At 39.7% G+C, this 17,507-nt stretch overlaps 1 protein-coding gene across 1 annotated transcript in view; it reads left to right on the top strand.

Moving 5' to 3' along the window:
* The window catches only part of LOC127435403 (thyrotropin-releasing hormone-degrading ectoenzyme-like), a 145,578-nt gene that overhangs the window by 105,283 nt on the left and 22,788 nt on the right, over nt 1–17,507 (top strand). The window contains exons 9-11 of the mRNA XM_051688863.1: nt 162–227; nt 2,229–2,416; nt 15,717–15,805. Coding sequence (XP_051544823.1) covers nt 162–227; nt 2,229–2,416; nt 15,717–15,805 — 343 coding nt within the window. The remainder of the gene's footprint in view (nt 1–161; nt 228–2,228; nt 2,417–15,716; nt 15,806–17,507) is intronic.

Genomic DNA, 17,507 nt, shown 5'->3' with positions numbered 1-17,507 from the left:
TAGTAATGTTATTGTTTGAGTTTATTCAGCCTCCTGAGTTCACCATTCCTGACCAGTTTTCAAAAACCTTTTTGTTTCTTCTTCAATGCTTAAACTTAAAAGCTGAAAAACAGGAGTTAATGTGTAATTTTTCTCTCTTTTTGATGTGCCTCTGTTTGCAGGATTACTTGGTGATGCACATGTACGGGAATGCTGCGGAAGGCGAGTTATGGAACAAATTGTCTGAGGTGAGATTTGACACATAGATCTTGTTGTGCTCACTATCTTGTACATACTAATTGTGTGTGTACAACATACTTAAAGTCCGTCAGTGCACCCTAGGGCACTTAAACATTCAAACGCTGTTTATAGGTCAGAGGTTATTATATAAGAAATTATGAATTCATGTGATTGAGATCAACTTACAACAACACAGAAAGGTTTTATGGAATAACAGGACCAGGAAAGAGTTTGATTTGGATGCTGGTTGTGTTTGATTGTCATGCGTTTGCACTTAAGGTTTTTACTTCGCAATTGGAGACATTTTCTCTACCTTAAAAGATTAATATCTTAAGATTTAAGTTTTCAAGAGAAAGATGAGGACATTAGAATGTTAAGAGAGAGAGAGAGAGAGATACGTCTGAGAAAAAGTGAGGAGAGAGTCAAAAGAAAGTAAAAACAGTCATAGTAAACAGTCATCAGCTTACAGCACAGAGATGAGCTTTTTAAAGTCACATGACTCTCAGCAAGTCTCTCAAAGTGTCTTTAATGAGTTTACAACTTTGTAATTGAGCAGCAGAGCATTAAGCAGCTCTTGAGAATTATATGAAGCATCATGTCATTCACATCACTCTCTGTAATGCGGGCAGATGTTCTTCATTGTCTCTTTCAGAAAATAAAGGATATAAAGGTGAATTTATGTGAAGCAGTCTGATCAGGAGTACTATATTCTCTCAGTGAGTGTGTGTGTGTGACACATTAACAGTGTGTGACAGCCCATTGTCTAATGAATACTGAAATGTGCTGTGTTCATGAGCTATTCATGAAATCAAATTTACTGCAATAATCTGCCAGTGCTTAATGCCCACAAAGCCCTTTGTCAAACTCATGACCCATCGCTGGAACAGCCTTCACTTCCTTTAATTATTTCTGCCAGTGCAAAGACACAGCAGCTTCCTGAAAGCTGTCCTACAGAAAAAGATTAATAATATAGGAACGTTAACTGCATCATCAGCCTCTGCAGAGCCTCTTCTTCTGTATTCACACACAAACAAACAAACCGTTAGTCATCAACAGATGAGAAGTCCACCTTTGTTGTGTTTCATGTGTGAAACATGTGTAATATCCTGGGCTTTATAATCGGTGTCCAAAATAATAAATGAAATTCACCTCGTACGAGCCCAGTTCAGTCTCCGATTTAAATATTCACAATTGTCAGGTCATATTCTGACAGGAAGAGAATTTTCCACCAGCTATCATAAAAATTTGTCAAAATGTTCCTCAGAGAGTCTTCTAAAACCATTTATACTGAAAACTGAAAGTTGTTCATTGTGCTGAGTAATTTATAGAAACATTTTCACAGAATAAGGATGAACAGTGTGTGGAATATATTTCCCTCAGGGACAAAACTCATTCGCATTCACAATTCATTCACACAAGCATTTTTCATTAATGGCCCATGAGATCCAATTTAATGTTTTAGTTATTTAAAATAGGAGGAGCAGCATTCTGTGAAGAAACATACATATAAATCGAATTCTGGCTTGTGATCTTCCCACATGTGCAGTTTAAGAGAACAGTAAAGTTTAATCGCCTTTTTTAAATGAAAAGTCCTGGGTTTTTATTTCCTCCTGTTTGGTTTTAGGACTTACTGACTTTGTATGGATGACAAAGTAAACCCAAATCAGTTCAACATGTGCATAATAATCCATTAAGGGCATCAAGTCTGAATCCATTTACAAATATGGAAACACAACTGCTCTAGACAAAATCTCACAGATTTGAAGTTTTGGCTCCATTAGTGAAAGTGTGAGGGTTTTGAGTTCTGGTGTCTGTAAAGTGTAGTTCTTTTGAGAGAACACAAGCATTTAGAGTCTGAGAGCGTTCACTAGACCAACAACACAACTCCCTTCCACTGACACTACCCACACACAATCCCTCTACTGTGAGCTGTACAGATGCTCTACATGCTGAAATGCATACAGTGATACATGTGTATGATGTTTTGATGTGTGATGTTTGTGTCACAGGTCATGCAGAGGGAGGGGAAGGACATCAACATCACTGAGATCATGGACCACTGGACTCTGCAGATGGGATATCCTGTCGTCACCGTCAGTAAGGACGACAGTCTTGACAACAGTGTTTCCATCTCCCAAGAGCACTTTGTCTATGACACCGATGCCAAGATTTGCCATCCTGAACTGTTCAACAAAAGGTAGAGTGCCAAATCTCAAACATGAATGTTGTGACATGGAAAGAACACACTCAGTCATTCAGTATGTTAATGTAATCTTGTGTTGAAGTGGTAAACGTCTTTGGCTTGCTGTCCGTATACTGCAGGGCTCGGAGCTCGAGACTCGACTCGAGTCCTGATTACTCCTCCAGACTTATTTAAATAAATAATGAATCTAGAGAATAGGTGGAGGTGGGATGTCAGGAGAGTTGTCACAGGAAGCAGGTAAGCAGCGGCTTATATACTCACGGGCTGTGATTTGTCAGATTAAAATTAACATGCTCCTTCCAAACCTCTGTTACTTGACTCCATTTCAGTAGTTTGTATGTTAATGTAATGTTGTGTTGAAGTGGTAAACGTCTTTGGATTGCTGTCCGTATCCTGGAGGGCTCTAAAAGGTGGATGACGAGCCGGAGGGGCAGATATATACAGTTGTGCTTAAGTTTGCATACCCTTGGAGAATTGGTAATATATGTACCATTTTTGAAGAAAACACGAGTGAGCAGGCAAAACACATTTCTATTATTTCTTATGGGATTCATATTCAACTGTGGGTTATAACAGAATGGCACAATCATAAAACAAAACATGGCAACAAAGAAAAAAATTAAATGATCCCTGTTCAAAAGTCTGCATACCCTTAGTCCTTAATACTGTGTATTGCTCCCTTTAGCATCAATGACAGTGTGCGGTCTTTTGTAATAGTTGTCTATGAGGCCCCAAATTCTTGCAGGTGGTATAGCTGCCCATTCATCCTGGCAAAATGCCTCCAGGTCATGCAAAGTCTTTGGTCGTCTTGCATGAACCGCACATTTGAGATCTCCCCAGAATGGCTCGATGATATTAAGGTCAGGAGACTGTGATGGCCACTCCAGAACCTTCACCTTTTTCTGCTGTAACCACTGGAGGGTCAACTTGGCTTTGTGCCAAGGGTCTTTGTCATGCTGGAAAATCCAAGAGCGTCCCATGCGCAGCTTTCGTGCAGAAGAATGCAAATTTTCTGCCAGTATTTTCTGATAACATGCTGCATTCATCTTGCCATCAATTTTCACAAGATTCTCCATCCCTTTAGAGCTCACACCCCCCCCCCCCCAAAACATCAGTGAGCCACCACCATACTTCACAGTGGGGATGGTATTCTTTTCACTATAGGCCTTGTTGACCCCTCTCCAAACATAGCGCTTATGGTTGTGACCATAAAGCTCTATTTTGGTCTCGTCACTCCAAATTACAGTGTGCCAGAAACTGTGAGGCGTGTCGAGATGTTGTCGGGCGTATTGTTACCGCGCTTTCTTGTGGCATTGGCGCAGTAAAGGCTTATTTCTGGCAACTCGACCATGCAGCTCATTTTTGTTCAAGTATCGTCATATTGTGCTCCTTGAAACAACCACACTGTCTTTTTCCAGAGCAGCCTGTATTTCTCCTGAGGTTACCTATGGGTTTTTCTTTGTATACTGAACAATTCTTCTGGCAGTTGTGGCTGAAATCTTTCTTGGTCTACCTGACCTTGGCTTGGTATCAAGAGATCCCCGAATTTTTCACTTCTTAATAAGTGATTGAACAGTACTGACTGGCATTTTCAAGGCTTTGGATATCTTTTTATATCCATTTGCATCTTTATAAAGTTCCATTACCTTGTTACGCAGGTCTTTTGTCAGTTCTTTTCTGCTCCCCATGGCTCAGTATCTAGCCTGCTCAGTGCATCCATGTGAGAGCTAACAAACTCATTGACTATATATACACAGACACTAATTGCAATTTAAAAAGCCACAGGTGTGGGAAATTAACCTTTAATTGCCATTTAAACCTGTGTGTGTCACTGTGTGTGTCTGTAACATGGCCAAACATTCAAGGGTATGTAAACTTTTGATCAGGGCCATTTGGGTGATTTCTGTTATCATTATGATTTAAAAAGGAACCAAACAACTATGTGATAATAAATGGCTTCATATGATCACTATCCTTAAAATACTTTTTATTTTCTACTTGTTTTTTTTGCATGATCAGTCATATTTTCAAAATCAATGCCAAAATTTCACAATTTCTGCCAGGGTATGCAAACTTTTGAGCACAACTCGTGTGTGTGTGTGTGTGTGTGTGTGTGTGTGTGTGTGTGTGTGTACACACACATATACACGTACGTACGTGTACACGTATGCCTGCGTGCATGTAGGATGTATCGAGACTGTGGTGGGTGGTGACATGAGTGATAGAGACAGGTGATACTGATAGGGGGATTAGCTTATTAGTGATTGATGAGAAATGATTGTATCTGGTGTAGCTGTGATATGTGTCTGAGGACCAGCGACTGAGAGATTGAATTTGTTTGTCCGGGATGCCAGATTGGAGGAGGACTGATTTGAGGTGCTTTTGGAACCAGAATCTTGAAGCTTCGTGGTTATCATCAGCGAATAGCAGATCAAGAGGGAATTTTGGTAATCACGCTCCGAAGGGCACTTTGGAGGGAAAAACAATCATGATATTCATGTTAGAAGACGACGAACAATCACTGGATAGAGCATGCCCTAAACAAGCTGTGCGGTGAGGTAATGAGGCTGACGGGTATCACCTGTGTGGAAGAACCAGAATAATAAAAAATAAAACACAGTGCGGGGTTGGATTTGAATAGTTAATCTTTGTTTCTCTCGCTTTCGAATCAAAAAGGCACTGTAATGGAATTCGAATGGCATGAAGCTGGAACGGCACCCATTCACGGAGGCATCTTGCACGATGGACCATTCCGGGTGGAAAGTTTAGATAGGAGAACATATGAGCAGTCGTGGAGAGCTGTTTCACATTTATACAGAGCCGGAGCAGCCAGTTTGCGAAAGCAACTTCATGCTATAAACTGCTTTGGCGAATGGAGCATGGAAAGAAAGACAGTAAAAAATATAACACTTAATGTGGTAGTCATCAATACTGCAGAAAACAAATTAGCTGATTGTTTGGATGGAAGAGTTGTTCTGATGAAGGCGAATGCTTTGCAGTGAAGTTGCATCTGATGACCCGTCTGCCTGGGTCTGTTCATGGACAATGGGCGGGGCCGAATGCCGGAAAGACTGTCATGTCAATGACAAGCAGTGGCTTATATATTCCTACTCGCAGGGTGTGATTTGTCAGATTAAAATTAACATGCTCCTCCTGAACCTCTCTTAATTAACTAAATTAACCCATCTGACATTTATTCCCTCACAAATCCTGAAGAAAAATCCAGTATATAATAATGACATGTCAGAGTCTGAACACTGTGACGGTGAATCGTGTATCAAGCCATACAGTCAGTGATTCTACTCCAAGAATGCTCTGTTTCCTTTGATCAGGTCAAACTCAGACAGAAACAGACAGTACAGTGGTTCAGCAGCTGAAGAAGACGGATAAACCATACTGATTAAAAATGATATCAGACATCGGACATTGAGCTGCCCCATGAATGAATAGAATCCATGTACTGGTTTATAGAAGGTGAACAAACAAGGTGATTACTGTGTATCAGGTCTTTTAATTGCTGCCTTTACCATTACTGTTGACAAACTCAACTTAAAACCAGCCTAAGTTCTTTAATGGTCTTTTTGGCCACTTAGCTGGTCAGGCTGGTCAAATTGCATGGGTTTTAGAGGGATTTTGGGCACTTGTCAGACTAGGAGACTAGCTGGCCGACCAGCTAAACCAGCTGAACACCATCTTAACCAGGCTGGGAGACCAGTCTAACCAGCTTAAACTTGCTTTTTTTCACCACAATCACAGCAAAGAGTAACATAAACCTGGTCAAACAAATGAGATCTCTCGTCATGTTCACTCACACAAGCTCACAAGCTCATATTAAGTGAGCATTTAATATTTTATTAGCGACTCATGCTAAGCCTTCACCTCCATATGCCTGTCAGTCACCTGCCTGAATTGTCACAGAAAACTGCATCTGTCACTGGCAGATAGATTAGTTTAATTCATTGTTATAGTCAGATGAATAATTCAACAGTGCCTTTTCATCCATTTTTAGAAATCCTCCTGCTTTTGTTTTGGATCAGATGCTTTAGCATCACATTTTTATGATGCTGTTTCTCTTCGAGTATTCATAGTGAGTGTGTTTTTAAGCAATGTTGTCCTATTTAGACCTTGACAAGTAATGTTTTGTAAATGATGCACAATACCATTGACAAACACTTTCAAATTGAGGACAACAGCAAAAACTCCTGATCTTGTTAATCTTTTAGAGAAAAGTAGAACAGAATAATAATGCTAGTGAGATTAATAACCACAGAATTATCATCTGCAGATGCAGATAACAGTAATAACAGTCCTTGACTTCTTGTTTTTTACTCCTCTAGGCTAACCTTCCACATCAACCCATATCATGTCATAAATATGAAACACACAGGTAGACATCTGTTAGTACGCCTCTTTCTCTGAGTTTCATTTATTCAGGGCAGACAAAATGACCTTCATGTGAAACTCTCCTCCTACTCGAGCTTGTTTTCTGAGAGCTGTGCTCTTCTGCGGAGGCGTTCTGAAGCAAAGCCACTCCAAGGATCAATATCAGAGCTGTGTTACGAGTAGGGGCGTCTCTTTCCTGTTTCGCCCCACAGGCGGGTTTTCAGCTGAGATCCAGACAAGCTGCCAGCATGCAGGGGGGATTTGACTCCTCTGTAAATGCAGTGTATCACCTTGCAGCCATGCAAAATGTGCTGACAGAAAAATTGGCAGAAGCAGAAGGTATCAGAGAAGGTCAGTTTGACTATATTTCACACTCTCTCTGTGTGTTTCATACCCACTGCATCTCATTACAGTTCATAGATGAGCCACAGCTAGAGAAGACCAAACTCGGCTGGAAAATAGGAAGACATTGGAAAGTGGCAGCAAAAAATGAAATTGATTTATTCCACATCATTGTGCTTGAAATACATGACCAGCTGGCAATCCTACCAAGAGTTCTGACCCACACATGCCCAACAACAAGTGCTGCTGTCAGCTCTTACAGTCCTCCTGAGTCCACTCTTTGTTGGATATGAATTATCTTGGTTAAATTCTGTTTAAAATGTACTGCATCTGTTGCCTGCTGTCAATTACTTCGGCAACTTGTCCTTCAGTCTGTAAAAGAGAATGAAAAATGTGTTTACATTTAATGCACTTACAGTGGAAGTCTAGCAGACAAATATTCTAGAAAGGCATTATGGTAAACATGTTTTTTGTTTATTTCTACAAACTAAGGGGCGATAGAGGTTTCTATTTAACCCAGAATATTCTTTGAAAATGGTGAAACTTTTATTTTTTGTATTGGTGGTTTGCACTACTGCAGCTAACATTGTTTTGCCAGTTCATTTTAGCATATTAAACTTGTATTTGTTCAGGGCAGCAGTTTTCCTCTCCATATAAAAACCTCAGTATTGTGAATTAGTTAAACCTCATTCGTCTTCTGAGAGGGTCCATAAGTGTCAAAAACAAAGAGAGGAAATGTTTATACTCAACTGAAATTAGGCTTTTCAGCATCAGTTTAAATTGGCAAAAGGAATGTTGGGCAAGGCCTAGTAGTTTGCATATCCTGTGCTTAATTACACTAGCACAACTAATCTGGAGCTCATTTAAACTGTAAACCCTTTATTAACAGCTTTACCATAGTATCTTACGTGACTTCCATAATTCACAACAGAGATGTGTGCTTGGGTAATGTTATAAAAAAAAAATATATAAACAACTTATTAATGGGTCAAGGCACAAACTGACTTTCTTGCTGCATGCAGAGGTGCTTGACTGTAATAGAGACATGCAATGAATCCATTTAATTATACTATATTGCCAAAAGTATTCGCTCATCTGCCTTTAGACGCATATGAACTTAAGTGACATCCCATTCTTAATCCATAGGGCTTAATATGACGTCGGCCCACCCTTTGCAGCTATAACAGCTTCAACTCTTCTGGGAAGGCTTTCCACAAGGTTTAGGAGTGTGTTTATAGGAATTTTTGACCATTCTTCCAGAAGCGCATTTGTGAGGTCAGACACTGATGTTGGATGAGAAGGCCTGGCTCGCAGTCTTCGCTCTAATTCATTCCAAAGGTGCTCTATCGGGTTGAGGTCAGGACTCTGTGCAGGCCAGTCAAGTTCTTCCACACCAAACTCGCTCATCCATGTCTTTATGGACCTTGCTTTGTGCACTGGTGCGCAGTCATGTTGGAACAGGAAGGGGGCCATCCCCAAACTGTTCCCACAAAGTTGGGAGCATGGAATTGTCCAAAATCTCTTGGTATGCTGAAGCATTCAGAGTTCCTTTCACTGGAACTAAGGGGCCAAGCCCAGCTCCTGAAAAACAACCCCACACCATAATCCCCCCTCCACCAAACTTCACAGTTGGCACAATGCAGTCAGACAAGTACCGTTCTCCTGGCAACCGCCAAACCCAGACTCGTCCATCAGATTGCCAGATGGAGAAGCGTGATTCGTCACTCCAGAGAACGCGTCTCCACTGCTCTAGAGTCCAGTGGCGGCATGCTTTACACCACTGCATCCGACGCTTTGCATTGCACTTGGTGATGTATGGCTTGGATGCAGCTGCTCGGCCATGGAAACCCATTCCATGAAGCTCTCTACGCACTGTTCTTGAGCTAATCTGAAGGCCACATGAACTTTGGAGGTCTGTAGCGATTGACTCTGCAGAAAGTTGGCGACCTCTGCGCACTATGCGCCTCAGCATCCGCTGACCCCGCTCTGTCATTTTACGTGGCCTACCACTTTGTGGCTGAGTTGCTGTCATTCCCAATCGCTTCCACTTTGTTATAATACCACTGACAGTTGACTGTGGAATATTTAGTAGTGAGGAAATTTCACGACTGGACTTGTTGCACAGGTGGCATCCTATCACCGTACCACGCTAGAATTCACTGAGCTCCTGAGAGCGGCCCATTCTTTCACAAATGTCTGTAGCAGTCTGCATGCCTAGGTGCTTCATTTTGAACACCTGAATTCAATTATTTGGATGGGTGAGCGAATACTTTTGGCAATATAGTGTATGTTAAAGTCCCCTGCTGGATTTGAGCCAAACAACACATGTTTTATTGTGTGCAGGTATGTGTAGAGCCACACAAGCAACATGTTGTTGATTCGTAACTGTGTCAAAATCTTTCTCATCATTCTTAGGTTGATTTGACCTAAAAGTGTAACACTGTGGTCAGGGTTGGGTAGTAACGGAATACATGTAACGGGAATATGTATTTAAAATACAAAATATAAGTAACTGTATTCCACTACAGTTACAATTTAAATCATTGGTAATTAGAATACAGTTACATTCAAAGAGTATTTTGATTACTGAAGAGATTACTTTGCATTTTATTGCCATTTGTTTCATTTAATATTTACTCCTTTCAGATGGAAAACATTTATCCATATAAATGATGCGATCCAAAGTGCATTTGAACAGCGGTGAAACACTTTCTTATGATGTGTTACATTCATAAGAGTGGACAGAGGAGTAAGTTTGGAGCAGAATAAATAGAAATAATCCTTGTTTAAATTGTCAGCTTTGCGCTAAGCTAAAATACTTTTTCTAGCATTTTACATGCACATGTTACCAAGCACAATCATTTTTTTTTTATCAAGAAAATTCACGTTGGATCATAATTTCTTTTTTTTCTAATAAGACCTTTTGATATTAGGGCAAAAATTGTATTCTTGATAATTTTTTTGTTTTCCTGTCAACATATCTAAAAATCCTTAAAACAAGATCAATTAGATTTATCTTGTTTTAGAAACAAAACTGCATAAGATATTTAGGTTTTTCAGAGAATATATTTTTAACATGTGTATTTTGTCTTACTGCACTGGCAGAGTTTTTATAGTCAAAACAAGTGAATTACTAATAAGTAATCCAAAGTATTTAGAATATATTACTGACCTTGAGTAATCTAATGAAATACGTTACAAATTACATTTTACAGCAAGTATTCTGTAATCTGTAGTGGAATACATTTCTAAAGTAACCCTCCCAACACTGACTGTCGCAATATCAAATAGTCATATGTTTGTATGTAACCCCAGCCTCACTACTACCCTTATATGGTCATTTAAAGTGCTGGGTCCTAGGTAAGTATATGAGTTACAAAGGTTTTAGTATAATATTCTTTCCCTCTTAATATAGCAAAGTGAATGATCACAAACACCAGATGTCTTTTGTGGTTGTTATATTAAATAAATGTATTCAATGAATTCAAGTTTTTTTTTCTTTCACAGACTATTTTATATATAAAATGACAATGCTCTTTCATATGAGACACAATCAATTTTAAAGTATCTCTTTCAAGGAAAATATTCTATTTTAAATGACGTGCTTTTTTTTTTTTTTTACCCATTTTTTTTTTAGGAAAACAATAATACTTTAAAGAAAATAGAATTTTCACTGGATCAAATGCAAAGCAATACACTTAAGGTTTTCTTCAGTTTTAAAACAAAATAACTCACTTTAATACACAAATTACAGTGCATCTGGAAAGTATTCACAGCACTTCACTTTTTCCACATTTTATGTTACAGCCTTATTCCAAAATGGAATAAATTCATTATTTTCCTCAAAATTCTACAAACAATACCCCATAATGACAATGTGAAAGAAGTTTGTTTAAAATCTTTGCAAATGTATAAAAAAAGGAAAAAAATCACATGTACATAAGTATTCACAGCCTTTACCATGACACTCAAAATTGAGCTCAGGTGCATCCTGTTTCCACTGATCATCCTTGAGATGTTTCTACGACTTGATTGGAGTCCACCTGTGGTAAATTCAGTTGATTGGACATGATTTGGAAAAGCACACACCTGTCTATATAAGGTCCCGCAGTTAACAGTGCATGTCAGAGCACAAACCAAGCCATGAAGTCCAAGGGATTGTCTGTAGACCTCTGAGACAGGATTTTTATCGAGGCACAGATCTGGGGAAGGGTACAGAAAAATTTCTGCAGCATTGAAGGTCCCAATGAGCACAGTGGCCTCCATCATCTGTAAATGGAAGAAGTTTGGAACCACCAGGACTCTTCCTAGAGCTGGCCGCCCGGCCAAACTGAGCGATCGGGGGAGAAGGACCTTAGTCAGGGAGGTGACCAAGAACCCGATGGTCACTCTGACAGAGCTCCAGCATTTCTCTGTGGAGAGAGGAGAAACTTCCAGAAGAACAACCATCTCTGCAGCACTCCACCAATCAGGCCTGTATGGTAGAGTGGCCAGACGGAAGCCACTCCTCAGTAAAAGGCACATGGCAAACTCCAGGCGGGCTGTCAAAAGGCACCTGAAGGACTCCCAGACCCTGAGAAACAAAGACTGAACTCTTTGGCCTGAATGGCAAGCGTCATGTCTGGAGGAAACCAGGCACCACTCATCACCTGGCCAATACCATCCCTACAGTGAAGCATGGTGGTGGCAGCATCATGCTGTGGGGATGTTTTTCAGTGGCAGGAACAGGGAGACTAGTCAGGATCGAGGGAAAGGTGAATGCAGCAATGTACAGAGACATCCTTGATGAAAACCTGCTCCAGAGCGCTCTGGACCTCAGACTGGGGCATAGGTTTTTTTTATTTTTAATAAATTTGCAAAGATTTCAAACCAACTTCTTTCACGTTGTCAGTATGGGGTATTGTTTGTAGAATTGAGGAAAATAATGAATTTAATAAGGCTGTAACATAACAAAATGTGGAAAAAGTGAAGCGCTGTGAATACTTTCCGGATGCACTGTAAGTGAATAAAATGATGTAACAAATTAACTGTAGTGCAAACTGTAAGTTAAAACCACACACTACCCCAACATTGTTGCAGGACTGGTTGCAGCTCATGTGCGTTGCATCCCCAACGAATGATGCGACGAATTCAGCAAGGCTCACTGCTCTCTCGTTACAACAGAGGAGCTTTCCTGGTTACTTGGAGTGCTATCTGCTGTGCAAGTTCTTCCATTCCAGTGCTGCTATTTTCCAGTCACTTAAGAGTGCTATCTGGTTTTGGGACATGTAAAATATCATACTGAACTCTTTGCTTCAATGAGAACAGTCATTCCCTGTACTTATGGCGATCTGCAGATGCTCCGCGTGCAGCAGAGAACACACACAAACACACACACACAGGTGGTTGACCCATGAGAAAACAACTAAAGAACTTACCGACATCTCAGTTTATTTCCATCTTCTCTCTTCCTCAATCTGCTGTTCTCTCCCTAAGTCCCGCCCCTTAGAGAGCCAATCTCACACACACACACACATATATATATATATGAATTTGAATTCTGTAAACATGAATTAAGCACATTAAACATCCCATTAGTTTTATAAAAGCAATATTTTAGGAGATAAATATTAATAGGGTATTTATATATATTAATGCTTGAGCGGGCCACATGTTGAAACATGGTGCGAATCTGAGGCAGATTTATCTACAAACAATGGAAGCTGGGGGGAGTTTTCTGGGATCTGTTTAAAACATTTTTGCAATTCCATTTGATGAGACTAGTGGTGCAGAAATTACACACTTCAGCTTTAAAACCCTTGTTTTGCCACAATAATGGCGTGTTTTTGGGATGTGTCAGGATGCAGTAGCGTTTACAGAAATTTTTTTTTTTTGATATGGCCATATGTGTCCATGACCATCTTTGAAAGTATGTTTTATGTTGGTTGTAACACCTGCATTTAGTGTCTGGATCACCCCAGACAGATGTTGATACATGTTTCTATTTGACGACTTGGTGGATATCCTGCACAGCAGGAAACCCTTGAGACATCAGCTTCTTTGTCTGGCAGATGTTCAGCTGCAGGATGTTCTCCGCAGGGCAGTTGGATTCCTTCAATATCCACAATGCTCTGTATCACATCCTCATGTTCTTCTGTTGAGTTCCTCATGGTCTCAGTGCTTTCAAACAGTCTCTGTATGATCGACTTAAAGTCTAATTCATGTCTACAGAGCACAAATGAACACAACAGCTCAAGCTCTGCACAAACTCCATCATGGGGGACATTCATGGACAGTTTCAGATGAAGACACTTTTGTTCTTTCCTGTCTGTCATGCTAGTGTTGGATAAAAGTGTTGTGAGAATCTTCAAGTGTATCACACATGTTGAGCTGAATGGCCCCTAGCGGCTAATTATTGACTGCTAAAGCTAGCAGTTCCTGAAGAGATATTATCACACCCACACACACACACACAGAGAGAGAGAGAGAAAGAGAGAGAGGGTGAATAAGGGTGGATGTGGTTTAATTGCAATTAATTTTAAATCTAGATACATTTCACAAACTGCAGCTTGTGAATTATTATTATTATTATTTTTTTTACAGCAGTGAAATAGTGTTCAAGGCTCAGGCTTTTCTAAAAGATGTGTTGCAATTTATAAATTGCCTAAAGTTTTCCTCTTAAAAAAAAATACTTTTATTTGTTTTGTTGTAAAATGGATAGTTCCAGCTCGAATCACACTGTGACTTTACATCAATCAAATTCTTTATTAATTAAATTAAGTCTACAGTTACGATAATTATCTATATTACTTGGCAAAGTAATTGTTTATCAGTGTTGGGGGTAACGTGATAAAAGTAACATGTTACGTAATCAGATTACTTTTTCCGAGTAAAGTAACACAATATTTTTATTTTAGACCATAATATCGGAGTTACTTTTTAAATAAAGTAGCGCGTTGCTTTTGTACACCTCTGCTGTCCCAGTATTGCGAGAAATCAGGAGTAAAAGTGTGCAAGGAGACAGTGCATGATGGGCACTGATCACTATTTCTGTTACTCAGACAAATTTTTGTCTGGAGGATGATAAAACAGTTTATAAAATAAAAACACAAACACCACCCACATTTTCTTTCTAGAATATTTAAAATTGCAAAATCGATTCGCAATTCACTCTGAATTGTTCGTACAGCTCAATCAGGCATTGAATCGTTTGGAGTTGATCTCACTCAGTAAAACAGTAACATGATGCTTTACAACAAATAGAACAAATAAAAAGTTGGATGTAGTGGATATTTAATTTCAATCAATTGAAACTAAAGGCTGAATTTTTGAAAGGTAAATTACAATAGTGCTGTGTCATGTCTTTTAGAGATGTTTGTAGCCCATATTTACATTAATGCTACATATACTCCAAATATCATCTTAATTAAAAGCTTTGATGTAGATTTGGCCAACAAAAGATAAAAATAAATAATACAAAAATAAAATAAAATCTCATGGGGGAGCATGTTCCCAGACCACCCTACACAATAGGTTCAAAAGCTGGTCTCACTGCAGCATGATACGATGGATTTCCTCGTGTTTACTCCACTCCTTCTCAGCACCACTTGTCTAGATCTGCTTTGCTGTGGATCTTCTGAATGTTTTTGTCTTAGCCGCAGCAGCATGTATGATGAAAACAGACAGACAGCTATAAATTAACATAAACATGAGCCACCAAATTACCAGCAGTCTGTGGAGAACTTTAATTTGCTTTTGTTTTCTTCTCTTGTTCATTCTCCCTGATGAAAGCAGATTTATGTAAATGAATCAGTGTTTGATTCAGTTTGAACACACAGATGCTTCTATTATCACTGGAATTCATAAATATTGTTATCACTGCTCATCTAGCACACAATCTCTCTCAATAGTCCCCTTACAGACATATGTGCTTTAAATACTGTTCTCCAGCAGGCTTCATAATTGTTCGTCTTATCAAAATGTGTCTCCACTGTGCTATAGTTTTCTCTGTGACCTTGTTCAAACTTGCTTTCTTGATGATTCCAGTGTTCTCCTGTGTCTGCTGTTAAGAGCTTGTATTACTGCTTAAATTAAAATCCCTTGGAAATCTTGTTTTATTTCAGAGTTCCCAGTTGATGTTTACACATTCCTTACTGAGGCAAATTCAGACATAAGACATATTAAATAAGACTTTTGGTGTTGTTTGGGAGGTTGTTTGGGGTAATTTACGCTGGAAGACAGCAGTTTCTGTCCACCTGGGTGTCATTTACATGTTGACAGTCTTTGAGAGGAGTGATCATTCAGTGTGACAGCTGTCAGCTTCATTAGAGGTTTACTCATACCCAAGGATGTAACCATTTTTCAGGATTGGGGGGATTTTAGGATTTGTAGTCTCTTTGTTTGCTGCTGTTGAGACAGAGGAGATATCATTTTAATGTATCCCACAATCCCATTTAAATGTGGCGGTTTTGTGTCAGATCATGTATGTATTATTATACAGTATGTGACACATACAGCTATGAATGTGTATCTGTGCCAGTGAGATCGAATAGAAACATTTCATATTATTTGTGTCTTTGTCTTGTTTCAGCTTCCAGTGGCAAATTCCCCTGACGCTCACAGTGGGAAACTCCAGTCACATATCAACAGAAACAATCATCTGGCTCTCCAATAAAACAGGTGAGAATTATGCAGATTGGATCCATTAGCACATAGACAGAGAGATTGTACACAAGTTTTTCTCATCAGATTTTTTTAAAATTCCTCTGGGATAAAAGGGCTGATCTTAACTGAATAGAGCCACAGCGAGTCAAATTCCAAGAGCTGGAATTCAAAAAGCGATCTGTGTGGTTCAGAGCTCAGAGTTCCCATTTAACAGCCTCTTCCCTGCTAACCTTCCCTGAAAAACAGCCCTTATCAGGGTACAATGCAGATGACACAACAAGGCACTCAAGCGTGAATTGGAGACAATTGCCCCATTTCCACTTTCGGGCCAGTGCAAGCCAGGATCATAAACTGATCAGCCGGGGTCAATAGCCTCGGACCACGAGCCGCGAGACCAAAATCGCTCAGCATTCCCACCATTGGGCCAAAAACCCCACAGCGTTGCCCTAAAACCTGCCTTTAATACGCCGCCCTGGTGCAAACGTCACACACCACGCCCGTTTCACGAGCCAACACAAACATACATGTTATCTAGTTATCTAGAATATCAAGTTTATATTGTATGGAAAAGTTAACTAGCTAGCAAGATAATTTAATGTTGACAACTCACGGACTTTAACTGCCATGGTGTCCAGAGTGGTCTCTCCACTAACAGCAGGACGATGTCCCAGCACACCGCCTATGATCTCAAACCATGGAAAGTTCTTTCATTGGGCAACACTTTGTCCATTGTGCATCTTACCGGATTTGTAATGTGTCTAAAAAAAAAAATTCGCTGAGATGCAGGTGTGTGACGTCACACAAATATGTCGGCACCCAGAGATGTACAAAGTTAGTGATAAACATTCACTTTTATTAATGATATCGATCAATGAATCAAAGTTCCTACATTACAAGATATTCTTTTTTGATGATCATAAACCTGTAGCACAAATGCTAACATAGTAGCATTGTTTATCAGTTGGGTTGCTAGGAAACAGTCAAACCCCTGTTATGCTAACAGGAGTGTTGCAGTTTTGGTTGTTTAAACATCATTTTCCAAGCATCTGGCAATGAAATTCCTTTATGGTCAGAGTTTGGAGAATTCAAGTAGGAATATCCCACATCCAACTTGAATAAAAAGCAGCACGAGTGTCTCGCTAAACTCCACCTTTGACATTGACCATGCCTCAATCCCCAGTTGACATTCTTTGGCCCAAGTGTAATCAGCAGGCCATAGGCCATTGACAGGTGGCCCCGAATAAGCCCCAAGGAGGCACGATTAAGCCCCTGAAGTGACAGTGGGGACGCAACTGGCCTTGGCACGCACTAGGATGCCTTAATTTGGCCTGACAGTGGAAGCATTGCTAATGACTCTTGAAGGAAACAGATATTGTAACATAGAGACTCCATTTATATGCATTAACTCACAGACCTGACTGTTGCAATCTGGTCACTGATGGTTGGATGCACCCTGATCACAATACACTTGAAATCCATTTAGTCCTCTGAGTGCTCTAAATCACTTAGCAAGTGCATTTGTTATCCATGAAAAATCACAAGCTCTGCCTTTAATTTTACAACATATGAATGTAGCAATCACATTTAAAGACATCATACATTACTAAACGACAGCTGTATTGTATGATTCATGTATTCTTTTCGTGTGTAGGACTGCTTCAAAAGATGACGAGCAGTGCTTACAATTTTAAATGTTCTTGGGCATAAATAGTTTTTG

This window comes from Myxocyprinus asiaticus, chromosome 45, assembly GCF_019703515.2.
Source record: "Myxocyprinus asiaticus isolate MX2 ecotype Aquarium Trade chromosome 45, UBuf_Myxa_2, whole genome shotgun sequence".
NCBI classification, from domain to species: domain Eukaryota; kingdom Metazoa; phylum Chordata; class Actinopteri; order Cypriniformes; family Catostomidae; genus Myxocyprinus; species Myxocyprinus asiaticus.
Note: the sequence above shows the minus strand (reverse complement) of the source record. Positions and strands in the feature narration are given on the sequence as shown.